Source organism: Vipera berus (assembly GCF_964194415.1).
Source record: "Vipera berus genome assembly, chromosome: 2".
Taxonomy (NCBI): Eukaryota; Metazoa; Chordata; class Lepidosauria; order Squamata; family Viperidae; genus Vipera; species Vipera berus.
This window is the reverse complement of record NC_138203.1, coordinates 140613170-140632786: the sequence shown is the minus strand read 5'-3', so window position 1 is coordinate 140632786 and position 19617 is coordinate 140613170. Positions and strand designations below refer to the sequence as shown.

Below are 19617 nucleotides of genomic sequence, written 5' to 3'. Positions count from 1 at the left end.
CTCTCTCTCTCTCTCTCTCTCTCTCTCTCTCTCTCTCTCTCTCTCTCTCTCTCTCTCTCTCTCTCTCTCTCTCTCTCTCTCTCTCTCTCCCTCCCTCCCTCCCTCCCTCCCTCCCTCCCTCTCCCTCCCTCTCTCCCTCCATGTCCCACTTTCATTTTCTGATAGCCTCTCTCGACTTGTTCTCCTTTGAATTAGTTACAATTTACATATAATCCAAGAGTCAAACACAAGTGAATGGACAACCTCATCATTACATATAATGGCAATGGGGTTTGGGGGTTAGTGGAATGGGATAAGAGGGCTCCCTTGTTTATAAAAAGGAATTTCTGCAGGGTGAAACATTAATATCTAGACAGGTTTTTGGTGGATCTTGCTCTATACAATATTTGTTAATACATATAGATAGTCCTTGACTTACAACCGTAACTGAGCCCGCAATTTTGGTTGTAAGTGTGCAGGTTAAGTGGGTCACCACATGACCATGACTGATTTTATGATTATTGTTTTTTTTTGTGGTGGTCATTACATGGATGCAGCAGACGTTAAGTGAACCCATTGTACAATTGGAAGTAAACACTGGTTTCTGGCAGCAAATGTTGCAAATCATGATCACATAACTGCAGGATGTTGCAAATGGCCATAAATGCCACATGACACAGGGGTGGGACAGCTTTCAGAACTTCAAAACCGGATTGTAAGTATCTCAGGGGAGGCCCATTATATCTTTGAATGGTTGCTAAGTGATTGGTTGTTAGGTTGAGCACTACCTGTACATACATTCTGTATGTTCCATATGGGGGTCTTGTAAGTCAAGTATAGGAACCCCGTGCAAAATGAACAAGCCCATAAAACAAACAAACCACATTGTAGCTTGGCGCAATGTATGAATTCTCTTAATATAAGGATATGCAGTATATATTCTCCATTCATGTGCATTAAGTTCAGTAGGGGACACTCTTACATTATTGGCTCCTTCACTCATCTAATTATGTTCAGTAGGTGGCTCTAACCATTTCAGTTTTCAGTAAGTTTTATTTATTTTTTATTTTAATCCCATTTATATCCCGCCCTTCTCCGAAGACTCAGGGCGGCTTACAATTTAAGCACAAACCAATGTGCTTAGCAGTAGCCTTCATTCTATGTATATGCCTGCTTACTAGGGCTTTTGGGCCCCCCCAAGCGGCATTATTACAAAGTCAGCTTATTGCCCCCAACAATCTGGGTCCTCATTTTACCTACCTCGGAAGGATGGAAGGCTGAGTCAACCTTGAGTTGATCTTTTATATCAAGCTGAAGTGGAGTTTGATCAGATTCTAACATTCTAACATTCAACAATTCAACAATTCTGCCTTCTTGCCTCTGACATTTCATGTTTAATTTGAAATTTGCTTCCCAGTCAGCGTTTAAAAAGACTCTCAAGCTTTGCTGATGAATCTTGAGGTAATAATGTTAAAATGGATTGGTCAACTCAATTTAACTATACACATATCTCATAATTCATTTTTTTACAGTCAGCATTTGAAAACAAGATTGTTGAATCATATCCTTGTACTTCTTTACCTGCTCAAACCCTCCTTCCAGTTTGTTTTGGTTCTATTTCACTTTTAAGCAGCACAACAATCCCTAACTAGGCAACCTGGGTAGCTGGCTGCATATTTCTGGAATTTACACTGTCAATACGCATAGAGGACGTTCCGTTGGTAGTCTTTATATGAAATATTCATTGTGTATGTTTGTGTGTTCATAGGCCCACCCACTTACCCTGTCTAACGTAATGTGGATGAGAGGGCTGCAGTGAAAAAAGTATCTCAGCGGTGTATTTTTCCTTCCAGCTGGCAGGTGTGTCCAACTCTAGACCTACAATTTTTAGAAGAAAAAATTCTGGGTATCCTTCTGTTTGGATCTGTGGTTGCAGCAGTTGCAGTGTGTGTGTGTGTGTGTGTGTGTGTGTGTGTGTGTGTGTGTTTGTGTGTGTATATATATATACATATATATGTGTAAAAATTTTTTTGTATTTATATAAAAAAAATTTTACACAAATATGAGCTGTCACTGTTGTGACTACTGCCTGTCGATGGCCTTCGGTTAGGCTGAAACAGGAAATAAAGATTTGTCCCATGTTTGGGGCCTAGCAAGGTAATCTAAATAGTTAACAAGCATTTAACACATATCTCCCTTGCTTCTCAGCTAACAAAGTGAGATAGAGCTTGTGGCCTAGGGGTAAAAACAACTGCCTAATGTGCAATCAGCCCAGGTTTGAATCTCAGAAGGGTATGGCTGACTGATGAAAACAAATAAGTTTGAAATGCATATCAGTCTCCCTTTAATTCTTTGTTAGCAATCTAAAAAATTTTTTTACACAAATATGAGCTGTCACTGTTGTGACTACTGCCTGTCGATGGCCTTCGGTTAGGCTGAAACAGGAAATAAAGATTTGTCCCATGTTTGGGGCCTAGCAAGGTAATCTAAATAGTTAACAAGCATTTAATATATATACGGTATATATATATACCGATATATATATACCGATATATATATATATATATATATATATATATATATATATATATATATATATATATATATATATATATATATATATATATATATTCCTTAGGATGCTGACTAAGGGTGAAATGGGAGAGCAGGGAGTCAAAGCAGACATTTTCCTGGCATGGCCTGACCATCTTTATGCAATCTTGCTTAGCCAAGCATTTAGCCCTTGCCTAAGATGAGTCAATGGTTATTTACCCAAGAGAAGATTCAGCAAGAAAGTACGATAAAACTCTGTCAGCAGCACTAATTGACTGGTCCCTCTTAACATGATCATTAGGGTGGCCATAAAAGATCTTTATCACCAGAAAATAGTCCAATAGATTAGACACTGCCATTTTCCAATGGTAGTTTGTGCAGTTTCCAGGTGAAAAAAAGCCAGCCCCTTCATCTGCTGAAGAACCTGTTTGATAGACCTTAGAAAATGAGAATATGGGTTGGTGATACTGTGTGTTACAGAGAGCAGAATTGGCGCAGGTGCAATTGCTTTTGAATTATTGCAGTCCTTCTTGTCAGTGGCTTCCATCTACTAAAGCAGGGCAGAAATGTGAGCCTATCTCTCACCCAAGACTTTCTGAAAAGTGATCCATTGTAGCTGTGGCGTTTTGTTTTTTTTCAGAACAACCAAAAGTGGAGAAAAGTAGAAGTACAGATAAGGTGAAATCTGACTCAAAAGCAGTAACTGTGAGAGGGATCCTAGTGGACAGTCACTTAAATATGAGCCAGCAGCGTGCTGCAGCTGCCAAAAAAGCTAATGGAATCCTTGGTTGCATAAACAGAAGGATAGAATCAAAATCACATGAAGTATTTTAGTGCTGCTTTATAAAACCTTAGTGAGACCACACCTGGAATACTGCATCTGGTTTTGGCCGCCACATTATAAAAAAGATGTTGCGACTTTGAAAGGAGTCCTGAGAAGAGCAACAAAGATGATTAGGGTCTTGGAGACTAAAACGTATGAAGAACAGTTGCAGGAATTGGCTATGGCTAGTCTAGAGAAAAAAAGGACTAGGGGTAATGTGATAGCAGTGTTCCAATATCTCAGGGGCTGCCACAAAGAAGAGGGGGTCAACCTATTCTCCAAAGCACTAGAAGACAAGTCAAGAAACAATTGATGGAAACTAATCAAGGATAGAAGCAACCTAGAACTAAGGAGAAATTTCCTGACAGTAAGAACAATTAGCCAGTGGAACAGCTTTGCCTTCAGAAGTTGTGGGTGCTTCATCACTGAAGGCTTTCCAAAAGAGAGAAGACAGCCACTTGTCTGAAATGGTATAGTTCCTGCTTGAAAAGGGGTTAGACTAGAAGACCTCCAAGATCCCTTCCAACTCTGTTTTTCTGTAGAAGCAGCAATACATTTTGCCAAGCACAGCCCACCTTCTTTTACCGCTTGTAAAGATAAAAACCAGGAGGTGAACCAGGTTTCTTGGAGAAAAGGCAGAATAAAAATAATTATATGATCAAATAATTGTCCTAGTGGAGAGGGGGAGCACTCTGCATGTTTGATAACTACATCGTGGGCAAAAATGCAATGCTGAAACTATTTCTGGCATGGAGATTCAGCAATGAGAAAAGCTTCAGCTGTGCAGTATAGTAGATGTTAATGGCTGTCATTTGATTTATCTACATTACTGCAGCCTTAACAACAAAACAGCTTTGATTGCTAATTCATTTCTGGCTCCAGTACAGGTGAGTGGTGTTTTCCTTTGAAGATTCCACATAGCTTGAGGGCAAAAGATGTACTTGTAAGGGCCAAGCAAAGGGCTTTTTCAGTGGTGGCTCCCAGCTTCTCAAATACTCTTGCTAAGAAGATGTGCCAAATATGACTATACTAACTTTTAGACACCGTATGAAAACCTTTTTAGTTAAGTATTTTAAAATTCCTGTTTCTCAATGTTAGGCTTGATTCTTAAACTTTTTGATAGACATGGCTTATCACATACATGTTGTGATTTTGGGGAAATCTTACTCGACAAATGACAGAATAAAAACAATGTATATAATAATTCAGCAATATACAGAAAGAAACCTCTCTTCCTGGGTTCCTGTGAGCAACCTCCAAGTGTATTAAGGCTCCCACATAGACTTAGTTTAAAATAATTGGATATTGTGGCTCAAGATCTGCGGATCAATTTGAGATCTCTTTTCTGCCTTGGCAATAAGGCCCTAGCAACATCGCTGGAAGAGCAGGGGAGAGGGAGTCAGACTGTCAAAAGCAGCAACTCAGTGTCACAATGCAAATCCCACCGCTTTCCAAATGCATTGTGGTGTCCTACACGTGCCCCCAAAGGGTGGAGCATGCAGCTGATGCCACAGTCCTGCTTTCAGCTTTTTACTGAAAACAACAGGATCCTGCAGACACAGCTGGTAGTCCCTAGATTCTGGACTGCAAAGGCTAGCCCAGGGGTAGGCAACCTTGGCTCTTTTATGACTCGTGGACATCAACTCCCAGAATTCCTGAGCCAGCCATGCTGAGGGGAAAGGGAGAGGTTTCCATACTGAGACATGCTGGCTCAGGAATTCTGGGAGTTGAAGTCCACGAGTCATAAAAGAGCCAAGGTTGCCTACCCCTGGGCTAGGCGACCAGTTCATTTGATTTGCTTACAAAATGGCAATTCCTTATGAAGAAGACACCAGTAGGAAACTATTCCGGTGGGGGTGTGTGTGCTATTTTTACAAGGAGCAATGGTTTGGAACCAGAAGGGAAGAAATTACCCCTGGGAAGCATGAAGTAATGGGCTAGCAAAGATTCCAGTGAGCTAGAGCAGGAAGTTGCATCACCCACAGCTGTCAGCTGGTGTAGGAATCAATGGGATTGCAGGATGTATATGTGATAGGGGTGGAAGGAAAGAAGGAGGTATACACAAAACATTTCCGAAATGGTAGTCTTTAGGCCTTCCTATACATGTTTCCCTTGAAAAGCCAACCTAGCTATGTTGATCAGTGAGAGAGTGGGGGGGGGAATCCACAATTCAGAGTTGGGCATTACACTCTCCCTCTCCATCTACCAGTGTGTTCTAAGATTAGGAGGTTGCATTTGTTAGGATACTTGCTAACTTGTTCTTGCCTCTTCTATAAGGAGAATACCACATGCTCAAAGCCACAGCATTGTTTCTTTTTGAATTAAAGGGTTATAGAGCAGCACTCCTTCAATCATTTACGGAACAAACCCACATGCTGAATCATGAACTAGCTCCACTTTCTGAATTTCTGCAGTATATCAAAACATAAATTAGCTGAACATGGTTTTGCTTGGTTGCTTGTTAAGCCTATCTGGCCATCCTCTCACTAAACAATGCTGGAACAGTAACAAGGTTTATAATCATCCAAAGAAGAAAACAGATATTAATAATAATAATAATAATAATAATAATAATAATAATAATAATAATAATAATAATAATAATAATAATAATAATAATAATATGAGATAAAACATATTGCTGGCATCTTGAATAAACCCAGCCAAAATCTTGTGACTTCTTAAAAGTTCATGGCCCAATATTACATGAGACTGCTTCAAGAAAAATATTGGCATGTTTCATTTGGTTAGAAAGGATGAGGTTTGTCTTACTGAAAGCAACAATTTTGCAACTCTAGTCTAAGAATCTTATAATGGGCTGCAACCGGTTTTTGCACAATGTTGACATAAATCCCCTTTGCAAATTTTAATGTAGAAATAAATACCATTGGCCAGTTATTTTGGTGTGAGGAGAGGGGGTTGCAAAGAGCAGTGGGGAGAAGTCCGTCTGTGTGTCTACCAGTCACATTTAGTGACCCTCACAATCCTGAAGAACTCTTGACACTTCATAAGATAAAACAAGATAAACAGTACAAAGAAAGCTATCTTCGTGGGGAAAATGCTGTTAGATTTGTAAAAAAAAAATAGGAAGAACCTGGTCATACCCTTTCCAAGTAATAAATCTACTTTGCAGATTTATTAGAAGGCTTAAAGTTTTGGAGGCTTCAGGTAACTTTTTTTGGAATGCGTAAAATCTGTGAATTGGACAAGATGTAACCGGATTCCTTCCAATTCCAATGTACCTCTCCTCCTTCGATGTCTACAGTGATTAGAAGGAATATAATCCTTCCATTCCCCCGCCAGCCCCGTCACCAGTCAGTCAGAACTAAAGAAGCTTTTTGTTTTTGTTTTTTTATTCAAGTTTTATTGGTTTTTCAATATTTACATATACATGTTTTTGTGAAGCAATATGGTGGTTGGGTAGTAAAAAGTAACACGTTGTTTGTAAATAGTTCAGGTTGCATCAATAAAGATTCCCTCTCTGATTCCCTTAGTTTTCACATAGTCAAAGTGATCAAGTTAGTACATTTCTAGATATGACCTAATCAATTAACAAAGTTTTCAGTGTAATCAGACTAATACATATCAAAATCCTGTTTTTAAGTTTTACCTAATTGCAATAAAATACTCTAAAGTGGCCTATAATATACAGAAGAAAGCTTACTTTTTGGGTAACCTACAATTCCCTATTTCAGTAAAGAATAGTTCTCTTGTCTACAAAACTTACATTGTTGCCCTTCCGGTGGCGGCGCGGCGCCGAAGACAGCCTTCCCCGGCTGCCCGCGGCTCAGCTGTTTGTTTTTTCGCCCGAAACAGTGCCGATCAGCTGTTCGGGCGAAATTGAAGCCCCCTCCTCGGGAGAAGAGGAGGGGGTGAGGCCCCTGGTAGGGGTAGAGTTCTCCGGGGCCGCCTGAGCTTGGAGCTTGGGCGGCTGAAGGATTGAACTCCCCCGAAGCCTGGGTTGCTCCCAGCTGGCCGGCGTCTCTGCTCTGAACTTCTTGGAGCAGAGCCAGGCGTCTGCGAACCATCCCTGCCTGAAGAAAGGACTATGATTTAAAGGAGCAGGCAGAGCGGTACAAGTGGCAAAGGTGAAGAGGATTATTTTACTATACTCTCTAGCTTGTTGGACTTTTTAAACTTTAAGTGAAAGTGCGTCATAATTGAGGACTAAAAGATGGCGGCGAAACCTCCCCCTAAAACTCTTCGGAGCGGTGGATCCTCGCCGGTGCAACAGTCATCACTACAGGCGTTGCACCCTTCTGAAGCGCTGACATCGAAGGACTTACGAGATGCTCTGGATAAACTTTTGGAATCAATTAATCAATCAATGAGTGATAAATTTGCACAGATGGAGGAGAAATTGGAGAAATTGGAGGAGAGAATGGAAGAGAGGATGGAACAGAAGCTCAGCGTGATGAAGGTAGACATTTTGTCTTCAGTGCATAAAGTGGCGGAATGTGTGGAAGAATTAGATGATGAAATAAAGGAAAAAGAAAAGGCTTTGATTTTGAACCCAGAGGATGTGAAGATCAAGGAGGCTATTAGACTGCTAAGAGGACAATTTGATAAATTAATGGCAGATCAAGTGGCAACCAATCTGCGGTTTGCTAGGCACAATATTTTTTGCAACGCTAATAAACCAGGCAGATGGTTAGCTTATAGACTGAGGAAAAAACAAAGGGCCTCTAATATAGATAAGATTGAGTATAAAGGAAGGGTTGTGTTTCAACAGAATCTTATTAAGGATGCTTTTGTGGATTTTTATTCGAAATTATATACTAAAGAGGAAATTAATGTAAAAGATATTGATATATACTTGGAGAATGCTAGCATCCCGGTTCTTACGCAAGTACAAAAAGAGGGGATTAATCAACTGATTACAGAAGAAGAAATTCTTACAGCAATTAAGGAGTTGAAGGTGGATAAAGCGCCAGGCACGGATGGCTTGACTGCGGCCTATTATAAAAATTTACAATTTGAGATGATAAAGCCGTTAAAGGAACTGTTTCAGACAATTCAGAGGGGGGGAAAGGTGCCACCGTCTTGGAGAACAGCTTTTATCTCTTTGATTCCGAAGGAAGACCAGGATGCTACTCAAGTTAAAAACTACAGACCGATATCGCTTTTAAATACAGATTATAAGATATTTGCTAAGGTTTTGGCTAATAGACTGATGAGGGTTCTGCAACAGGTGATTCATGGGGATCAAACGGGGTTTATTAGTGGCAGGCAAATGAAAAATAATGTGAGACATATAGTTGATGTGTTAGAGTTTTTGGAAAGGCACAACCAGATCTCTGCAGCGCTAATTTTTTTAGATGCTGAAAAGGCCTTTGATCAATTGAATTGGCAATTTTTGTTGAAAGTTTTAGATAAAATGGATTTTGGGGAAAAATTTTACAGCCGATTAGGGCATTATATCAAAAACAAACTGCCCGAATCATAGTTAACAATAGCCTGACAGTAGCATGTAATATTGAGAAGGGCACAAGGCAAGGGTGTCCGTTATCGCCCTTGTTATTTGTGTTAACATTAGAGATACTATTGGTTAAGATTCGGAACTCGGAAAAAATTAAAGGGATACAAGTTGGAGATCAGGACTATAGATTGAGAGCATTTGCAGATGATCTGGTTGTTACAGTGACCCAGCCAGAGAACTCTGTTGTGGACCTGATGGAGATAATAACACAATATGGGAAGGTTTCTGGATTTAAAGTAAATACACAGAAAACTAAAATTTTGGCTAGAAATATGACAGTTTCACAGAAGGCTCTCTTAGAAGGATTAACTGGATTTGAGATTGTTAAAAGGGTTAAATATCTGGGGGTGATTTTGTCGCCCTCTAATACAAAGCTATATAAAAATAATTATGAAAAACTATGGGGGAAAATTCAAAAGGAATTGGAGAGTTGGCAAAAATTGCAATTGTCTTTGCTGGGACGGATTGCAGCAGTGAAAATGAATGTCCTGCCCAAATTTTTATTTTTGTTTCAAATGATACCGATTCTTAAGAAAGATTCTAATCTGGAGGAATGGCAGCGAGGTATCAATAAATTTGTGTGGGCAGGGAAAAAGCCACGAGTTAAACTTAAGATTATGCAGGATACTCGTGAGAGAGGTGGCCTTAAATTGCCTAATCTTAAATTATATTATGAAGCTGCTGCATTAGTAGGAATAAGCGATTGGATTAATTTGACGCAATTGAGGTTATTAAATCTTGAGGGCCATGATTTGTTGTTTGGCTGGCATGCATATTTGTTGTATGATAAGAAGGTAGATACTGTGTTTAGGATGCATATTTTAAGACAGGCATTGCTGAGAGTTTGGAAGAAGTATAGACATAAGCTAAGCAGCAAGATACCATTGTGGGCAATTCCAAAACACGCAATAGAAAATATACATGCTGGCTTTAAACATGATGTGACTACGTACAAGGAAATTTTAAGCCTGGAAAGGAATGTTTGGTGTTTGAAATCATATAGCCTCTTGCGAGAAGAGAAGGTTGTTCAATCTTGGTTTCAATATATCCAATTACAGGCCAGGTGGAAAGAAGACCAGAAAAATGGATTTACAATGACTGATGGAAATTTGATAAAGCAGATTAGAAATCAGGGGTCAGCACATATTAAACGGATATATCTTGCATTGATAGAGATTGACTCGGAAACAGAGCTTGTTAAGGATTGTATGATAAAATGGGCCCAAAATATCCAGGAAGTTATTACAATGGACATGTGGGAAAAGATTTGGGTGAGGAACGTAAAATTTACTCAAGCTCAAAATTTAAGAGAGAACTTTTACAAAATGTTTTATAGATGGCATCTAGATCCTAAAAAGCTTGCAAGTATGTATCCGAATTATCAGCCTAAGTGTTGGAGGTGTGGTGATGAAGATGCAACGTATTTTCACATATGGTGGACATGTAAGAAGGTTAAGGCTTTTTGGATAAAAGTCTGGTGGAATATGCAGAAGATTTTTAAACAGAGGATAAAGTTTTGTCCGCAACTTTTTTTGTTGGGAATAATTGCAGACGCTACAGTTGTGGACACCAAGCTGATGTTGAACTTAATTACGGCGGCAAGACTTTTGATAGGCCAATATTGGAAGAAAGAGGAACTGCCGACCATAGAAGAGTGGACTTTAAAGGTTTCCGACCTGGCAGAGATGGCGAAGATTTCGGCTTATTTGAAAGATCATTCGCAAGAACGCTATATTATGGAATGGAGAAAATGGATTGAGTTTATCCAGAACAAGTATAGGGTTAAGAAGTTTTATGTAGCATTCGAATAAGTCTTCTTTCGTTTTCTTTTCTTTTTTTTTTATTCTAGTTTTTTATATATATTTAATATTGTTAAGGTGTGTCTTATCCTATATAAGCTAGAGAGTGATGGATTTTAGAATTTATAGTTGTTAGTATATGGTTGTTTATGGTTGCCTTTTTATATATATATACCTTGTATTTAGCTCTGGGAAGTCGGGGGGGGGGTGGAGGGAGGGGGGGAGGGAGGGAGGTTGGGGGGAGGTAGGGGGGGAGCAGGGAGGGGGAAGGGGGGTTTCTTAAGGGAAAACTGTATTTTAAAACTTTTCAATAAAAAAAAAAACTTACATTGTTCATTACAAATCATTCTTATGATTTAGCAGTATAGTTTTCATCTTAACAAATCACCAATTGTTAGAAAAGATTTTTTTTTTTATTGAAAAGTTTTATCATACATTTTATCTTTGACAGTCCCCCCTACCCCTCCCCTATCCCTCCCTCCTTACCCCTCCCCCCCTCCCCACCCCCCCCCCCGACTTCCCAGAGCTGAGTACAAGGTATAAAAAACAAAAAAAAGAATCATAAACAACCATATGCTAACAACCATAGACTCTAAAATCTATCACTCTCTAGCTCAGGATAACTACGAACACTATTAATATAGAATATATAAAAAAAACAGAAAAAAAAAAGAAAGGAAGACTTATTCAAATACTACATGAAACTTCTTAGTCCCATATTTGTTCTGGATATACTCAATCCATTCCTCTTAACAGTTTAATAGCCTCCTTAGACTTCACAATCTCTAAATTCAAAATCAAAGCCTTTTCTTTTTCCTTTATTTCATTCTCCAATTCTTCCCTCCTAGCTTCCACAGCACATCTACGTTTATTGTTCATATATATCAACACCCCTCTCAAATAGGCCTTGCTAGCATCCCAAACCATATCCATAGAGGTGCCCTTATTCATATAAATTTCAAAAAAAAAACCCTTCATCCGCTGTTTACATTCTTCCACATTTCTCTGGTTTCTAAACAAATTCTCATTTACGCGCCACGAGCGCCTATCTCTATTCTCCTTATAAATCTCTAGCCAAACTAGGCTATGATCAGAAATAGTTCTTGCACATATCTTCACCTTCTTAATCCTTAAAAAAAAAGTCATTAGTCAACAAAATAAAATCGATCCTGAAAAAAGATTGATGTCTGTCAGAAAAAAAAAGTATAATCCTTTTCATGCGAATGTCTTTCACGCCAAATATCTCGCAGTTCCAAGTCATCCTTCATTTCAAAATAGGATTTAGACAGTCTAGCATGACTTGGGCCGCGCTTAAAAGCTCCAGCCTTGTCCATCTGTACATCCAAAACACCATTCCAATCCCCCATAAAAATAAAAATTTTATAATCCAACTAGGTAGACTTAGTTTTGCCAAGCTGGTGTCCCCTTTATAATCATTGAAATATTGCTTTAATAGCTCAGTTTTTGATGTTTGATGTAATTCTTTTTCCATTTCCATCTGGGTTAGGTAGAAAGTAGTAGCTAATGTTGTTATCGTTTGATCCTCAACATACTGTATTTGAAGGGCTTTGATATCTTCGATCTTAATGTTGCTTTCTTCAGGTGTTGTTGTTTTTTGAACTGTAAGTTTTGTAGTTAAAGTTGGAGTTTGGACTTCAAAGTTCTCTGTAGGCTGCATTTGTTGCTCCTTGAAGTCTCCTATTTTAGTGTTAATTTCCAGTTCTTCTATTTGTTTTTGGGTTGTCAGTTCATCATTTAAGGTCAAAGTTTGGTCTGGTGGCTTTGAGTTGTCAGGTTTATCATGCAATTTGGCTTTAATTTGCTCAGTTATAGCTAAGATTGTGTCCAATATCAATTTGTAGTTAAGTGGTGGGATATAGTCATCCATTTCGTTAGTGTTTACAGCTAAGTCTTCCATGGAGGCTATTTTAATAAGAGTCAGTAATTTTCCACCTCCAATGCTCCTAAAAGTTGTTTTCAGTGCCAGGTGTTCTCACACTTGTCTTTGAAAATAATATCAAGGACAGCTCTGTTATTCAGTCAGCTGTCAGAATAAGCAAAAGGTTTACTTGCAATTCCAAGTTTAGCCACAGGATGTCTTCAGTAGCATATAGAATAAGTTGTAAAATTCGTTTTTTTCAAATTAATATAAAGCTTTTGTATAATTAGTCCATTCTTTTTTCCTTAGTTCACATCTTAAACAGAAAATAGGGTAGTAGATCCCCACAAAATATGAGCTTTTTAATAGGTAGGAATGAGATTGCTTAGTTTCTTTGCTTAATCAGATGGTGTTTCCCCCCCCCCCTTTTCTTCGCTTTAAGGCTTAAAATATTATTTCCTCAAGTATACAAAAGCTGTTTTTTCAAAAAAAGGGGGGGGAGAAGAGGATTTTCAGAAAAGTCAGGCAGTTAGCGGATAAGAAAGGAGAGGTCTCACCCAAGTCCTCCAGATTGCTTCGCCATGCTAGATCAGGGGTGTCAAACTCAATTTCATTGAGGGCCGCATCAGCATTGCGGTTGCCCTCAGGGGTCCGGGTGGGTATGGCCAGGGTGGGTGTGGCCTACTGGGTGGGCATGGCTAGAGTGCGTATGGCCTACTGGGTGGGCGTGGCCAGCTCTACATCATTTGCATCAAGGGTGCCTATGAGGGCCTGGGCAGGAGTGGGACAGATCTGAGGGTCTCTGGCAGAAGGAGGGTCTCTGGGCCAGGGCCAAGGCAGTGGGGGGCCATTCCCTCACTGTTTCCAGGATGGCTTCGAGGGCCACATGAAACCACTTCGTGGGCCGGATCCGGCCCCCGGGCCTTGTGTTTGACATGTCTGTGCTAGATGGTGCTTTTGGCTTTTGGCAAGGAACGGCTTAATGATCGGCCATGTTGATGGCCGGTCTCTTCTTCGGGCCAAAAGGAGCTGCTCCAAATTCAAGCGGAGGGCTGCTGCCATTCCACGATCACAGGAGGGTCTCCTTGTGGTGGTCGCCCCTCCAGGGCAACTTTCGTCCCTTTTCAGGGTCCTCCAATGAAGAAAGATCAGATGGCAGGGAGGGAGCTCTCCCTGCACGTCCGAAAGCACCGCAAGTGCAAACCGGAAGCCCTGACAAAGCCCAGTTGCCTTTTGGAAAAGCATCTTTGGGACAACCATGATTTGGGTGACTGAAAATCTCCATAGACATTTACTAATCTTGAAGCAGCTTGAACGAGTGGAAAGAGTATTGAGCCCTGTGGCACTCCTCAGAGGAGCAGCTGTCGGCTGGACCTCTCACTCCATATCAACACTGATTGGGGCCAGCCTTGGAGAAAGGAGACAAAACTGCACTGCCCAGCCCCAAACCCCACAGCCATCCAAAAAGGATACCAAGATGGATGGTATTCAAGGCTGCTGAGAGATCAAGGAAAGTGTGGATGGTGGCACTGTCCCAATCCCACTCTTGCCAGAGATCATCAACAAGTGCAACCAATTCCATTTCTATCCCATAACCCTGACTGAAGGGGATCCATTTAGTGACCTCATTGCTTAACGATGGAGTTGCAGGTCCCAACTGTGATAACTAAATGAGTATTACCTGTACTGTGGAATATTGTATAATATCTGCAGTCTTTTCTGCATTATGTTTATGATATGGTGGTCATCCTCTTCTCCTCCTCTTTCCTTCCACCTTTCCCCAGCAATTATAGCCTTTTCCAGAGAGCAAGATCTTCACATAGTATCCCAAATAAGATCATTTGAACCTGATCATTTATGCCTCAAGAGAATTCTGGATTGATTTGTTGTTTGATGGTCCATCAGTTTGTTTTCTTGGTTGTCCATGCTATTCTCAGGAACCTTCTCCAAAACATCCATTTTCTAAATTGCACAGTCAGTCAAGCAGTGATCTAGATCATGTTAATTATTTGATTATTTCTACTGTTGTGAAACTCACCCTGGGCATTATGCTTTATTTTTTGTTGCACTATGGATTGTCACTGGTGCCAAGAATGAACCAAGAGTCTGCAACTGTTTTTCACTAGCCATTGTGTGAAAAGCTCTTGATCAGGGGTCTTCAAACGTGGCCCTTTTATGATCTGTGGACTTCAACTCCCAGAATTCCTCAGCCATCGTGCCTGGCTGAGGAATTCTGGGAGTTGAAGTCCACAAGTCATAAAAGGGCCAGGTTTGAAGACCCCCTACTCTTGACTGTGTGCCGAAAGCATCTGGATTTAACCCGTGACTCATTCACTTGCAGGTTAGTTTGGAATCCCTGCTGTTCCTGCAACCATGGAGAGCATGGCAGTTCTTGACTCTGTTGGTGTGGGAGACCTGGTGCTGTTGGAGCCTCTAACTGAAGACACATTGATGCAGAACTTGAAGAAACGCTTTGAACATCAAGAAATCTATGTAAGTGGGGATGGGGAGGGATACAGAGAATAACAGATCTGGGAACCTTTTCATTTTAGGGTCAAAAAGATTGGAACCTGCAAAGATCTGCTATGATACATGCAATCAAAGCAGCTACTTACGCCATCACAACCACCACTACTATCCTAGAAAGGGAAAAGAAAGAAAGAAAGAATGCAACCAGCACAAAGGGCCAAAAGATTTTCATAAATATCTTCATATGTTGATTATTATGCATTGCTGCAAAATGAAAAAAAAAATGCTATAAAAGGAAAGCAGGACATCTCAACAGGAAGATGACCCATGTATCTTCTGTTCCTTATTGTGGATGGACATCGTCCATCTGGCGTCCTCCTGGATTCACGGCTCAATTTCGAAGACCATATAGGAGCCGTGACCAGGGGGGCTTTTGCCCAGGTTCGCCTGGTGCGCCAGTTGCGTCCCTATCTGGACCGAGACGCCCTACGCACAGTTACTCATGCGCTTGTGACCTCCCGTTTGGACTACTGTAACGCTCTCTACATGGGGCTGCCCTTGAAGACCACTCGGAGGCTTCAACTGGTGCAGAATGCGGCCGCGCGAGTTGTAATGGGGGTTTCCCGATACTCCCATGTAACACCTCTACTCCGTGAGCTGCATTGGCTTCCGGTTGCCCTCCGGGTGAAATTCAAGGTGCTGGTTATCACCTATAAAGCCCTACATGGCCTGGGTCCGGGATATCTGAGGGAACACCTGCTGCCGGCATCAAATGCCCTTCGCCCAGTGCGCTCCCACAGGGAGGGTCTGCTCAGGGTCCCGCCGGTAAGAGACTGCCGGCGGGTGACACCCAGGGATAGGGCCTTCTCGGTGGGAGCGCCTGCCCTCTGGAACCAGCTGCCGGTGGAGCTGAGAACTGCCCCCGACCTTCGATCATTCCGCCGGGGCCTGAAGACCTGGCTCTTCGAGCTCTCGGGCCCAGACTGAGGAGGAATTTTTAATTTGGGGTTCTTTTTAACTGACTACAGGGTTAATTTAATATTTTTTAATTTGGTTCTTAATTTTTGTATTTTGGATTTTTAATTCCCTGTAAACCGCCCTGAGTCCTCAGGGAATAGGGCGGTATATAAATATAACTAAATAAATAAATAAAAATAAATAAAATCTTCCTCTGATTAAACCAGGCCATTCTTCAGATGGAGGAAATCTTCCATTTTGAGAGCAGCCACCTCTCAAAATTGAAATGATAATGATGATAATGATGATGATGATGATGATATTTTGGTCGCATATTCAGCCAGGTATTTAGACTGGTTTGAGCAAGAAGGGGACGACAGAGAATGAGGTGGATGGATGGAGTCACTGAAGCAGTAGGCGTGAGCTTAAATGGACTCCAGAAGATGGTAGTGGACAGGAAGGCCTGGAGGAACATTGTCCATAGGGTCACGATGGGTCGGACACAACTTCGCAACTAACAACAACAACATCTATCTACTGAATCCTTCCCAAGACTTGGGATAGGCAGATATTTTGTTAGATGCTGTTAAAGATAAAGTTGCCTTCTGCAATTGATGGGTGTTGATTTTGTCAATGCTGATGGTGTTGAAATGGTGCTTCAAAAGTCTTGGGATTGCATCCAAGGTGATCCTTACAATATTCTTAGATTTCTATCCTGCCTTTTCTAGATATAACTCAAGATAGTGAATATATCCAATGTTCCTGTCTCCTATTTTCCCCACAGCCACAACCTTTGATGTGGGCTGGGCTGAGAGAGAACCCCAAATCACCCAACCAATTTTCATGCCTAAGGGAAGCTTACAAGTCACCATCTCCTGGTTCCCAAACCAGCACTTTCACCACTGCACAAAATTAGCTTTTGTGCACAGTCTATTCAGAAGTACCTCGGCATTGTGTGTTCAACCTAGGAAACATTAATGGGGTTATGACCTAATAATATTTGTATTTTTCATGGTCTCTTGTTTATTAATAAATTCTGCTTTGAAAGCCAAGAGAATACAATGCATAGTCAGCAGAGAAGAACTAATAGTAATGCAAAAATTAATGGAAACTTTCAAGTTAACTTGCTTGTACCTCCTAAGTATTAATAATTTGTTCCTTGTAGCCTTGCCATTTGTTCGTATACAGAGTACACAAATATTTAATAAGGGATTTGAAATAAAGAGGGCCCAACCCACAGGAGTTTATTCCTTTCATCCATTACATTACATCCAGATTTAACTGTGCTTAGCACAGGAGATCATTGGGGGAGGGGGGGACTGAATCTAATTGCCGCATTTCATTCATGGCAGGTAGCAGCACCCAGCCAAGCTTTGTTGATCTCAAAAAACAAACAAACCCCAAAGCAAACAACAACAACAACAACAACCCCACAATAGTAACCAGAGTGTGACTTGACTCATACTTGGATGGGAGACCACCCGATTAGACTGGGAAATTGGGGGATTAAATCTCAGAAAGGGACCTGGGCAAAACAGTTGCATACTCTTGCAGAAAAAAATATTTTGTCTATAGGACTAGAAGACCTCCAAGGTCCCTTCCAGCTTTATTCTATTCTATTCTATTCTATTCTATTCTATTCTATTCTATTCTATTCTATTCTATTCTATTCTATTCTATTCTATTCTATTCTATTCTATTCTATTCTATCCTATCCTATCCTATCCTATCCTATCCTATCCTATCCTATCCTATCCTATCCTATCCTATTCTATTCTATTCTATTCTATTCTATTCCATTCCATTCCATTCCATTCCATTCCATTCCATTCCATTCCATTCCATTCTCTATCCTATCCTATCCTATCCTATCCTATATTATCCTATCCTATCCTATCCTATCCTATCCTATCCTATCCTATCCTATCCTATCCTATTCTATTCTATTCTATTCTATTCTATTCTATTCTATTCTATTCTATTCTATTCTATTCTATTCTATTCTATTCTATTCTATTCTATTCTATTCTATTCTATTCTATCAAGGGTTGAGCTTGATTCAAGTAGTTTGCTTTAGATTGGAATCTTTGCTTTTTACCAGATGAAATAATCCTCTCTTTAAAGTCTTCCTGTGTTTATTTTTTTCCTTAGCATAACAAAAGTTGGAATAGCTGCACAGTGTCCATTGATCGAGTAGCATGAGAATTTATTCTTCTAGAATCACGACTTACTGTATCAGACAAGATGGAGTGGAGGGAAGATGGGGGAAGTGAAGGAGCTGGGGGAAAAGGCAATAAGGGAAAGGCTTGTTAAATAGGGCAAATTCTGAAGCCAAGAAAGACATGCTGAATTTCATATTGTTCCTCACTTATAGACAGAAATCTTGACAGACTAAAGCAAACTGCTTGTATCATTAAAAACATATTCTGAGAACTTAGAGGAGGAGCTGACTTGATCCTTTTTTCTCCCAACCAAACTATCTAAACGTTTGCTGTCTCTTGCTTCTCTGAAATGCAGTCTCTCCCTCCTCGGGCTCCAGATTATAAGCAAGTGTCCCACTTAATCAGATTCCTCCACTATAGTACAGGTAGTCCTTGACTTACAACCACAACTGAACCCAAAATTTCCATTGCTAAGTTGTTAAGTGAGTTTTGCCCCATTTTTACGACCTTTCTTGCCAAGGTTGTTAAGTGAATCACTGCATTTGTTAGAGTAGCATGGGTTGTTAAGTAGATCTGGCTTCCCCATTGATTTTGCTGGTCAGAGAGTCGTAGAAGGTGATCACGTAACCCTGAGGCACTGCAACAGCGAGCAAAACTGGTGAGCAAAGAGACCATGCCTCCTAATTCTCCGGTCCTCCTGAACCAGAGTAGGAAATAGAAATAGAAGCAGATGGCAGTGGTGAACTGAAGGGGCAGGTCCAACCTTTGACTCTTTCTCCTACAGCCTGAGCACTGCCATCTTGCTAATGTGAACAACCTATTTCTGCCTTACAGACCTACATTGGGAACGTGGTGATCTCACTAAACCCATACCAGCCACTGCCCATTTACTCAGCAAAAATAGTGGAGGAGTATAGGAACTGCAACTTCTTCGCTGTCAAACCTCACATGTAAGTGAGATGCTAATGGGGTGGGAATTATCAAACCCAGTAACTCTCAGGAATGGATTCCAGGGGGGGGGGAGAGAGAGAGAGAGAGAGAGAGAGAGAGAGAGAGAGAGAGAGAGAAGGAGGGAGGGAGGGAGGGAGGGGGAGAGAGAGAGAGGGAGGGAGGGAGGGAGGGAGAGAGAGGGAGGGAGGGAGGGAGGGAGGGAGGGAGAGAGAGAGAGAGAGAGAGAGAGAGAGAGAGAGAGAGAGAGAGAGAGAGAGAGAGAGAGAGAGAGAGAGAGAGAGAGAGAGAGAGAGAGAGAGAGAGAGAAGGCAGTCCTGGGGGAATCCAAAGCAACAACTCTCCTCACTCTTCTCCCTGTGTTTGCCCAGTTATGCCATTGCTGATGATGCTTACCACTCATTGAAGGATCAAGACAAAGATCAATGCATCCTTATCACTGGTGAGAGTGGGGCCGGCAAAACAGGTGAGTGAGGATTCCTGGGTTTCTTAAGAAGGGCATAGAGAAAAGAAAGCATTGACAAAAGGCAACTCTTAGCCAAGCTTGGTGGAGCTTGGAAGGGACAGGA

At 40.9% G+C, this 19617-nt stretch overlaps 1 protein-coding gene across 1 annotated transcript in view; it reads left to right on the top strand.

The window, feature by feature from the left end:
* Positions 1-14885: 14885 nt before the first annotated feature.
* The window catches only part of LOC308660956 (unconventional myosin-Ia-like), a gene marked incomplete at its 5' end in the record, with an annotated part of 49995 nt that continues 45263 nt past the window's right edge, over positions 14886-19617 (top strand). Inside the window, 3 exons of the mRNA XM_081315603.1 lie at positions 14886-15005; positions 18935-19050; positions 19420-19514. Of these exons, the coding sequence (XP_081171729.1) occupies positions 14886-15005; positions 18935-19050; positions 19420-19514 (331 nt within the window). The remainder of the gene's footprint in view (positions 15006-18934; positions 19051-19419; positions 19515-19617) is intronic.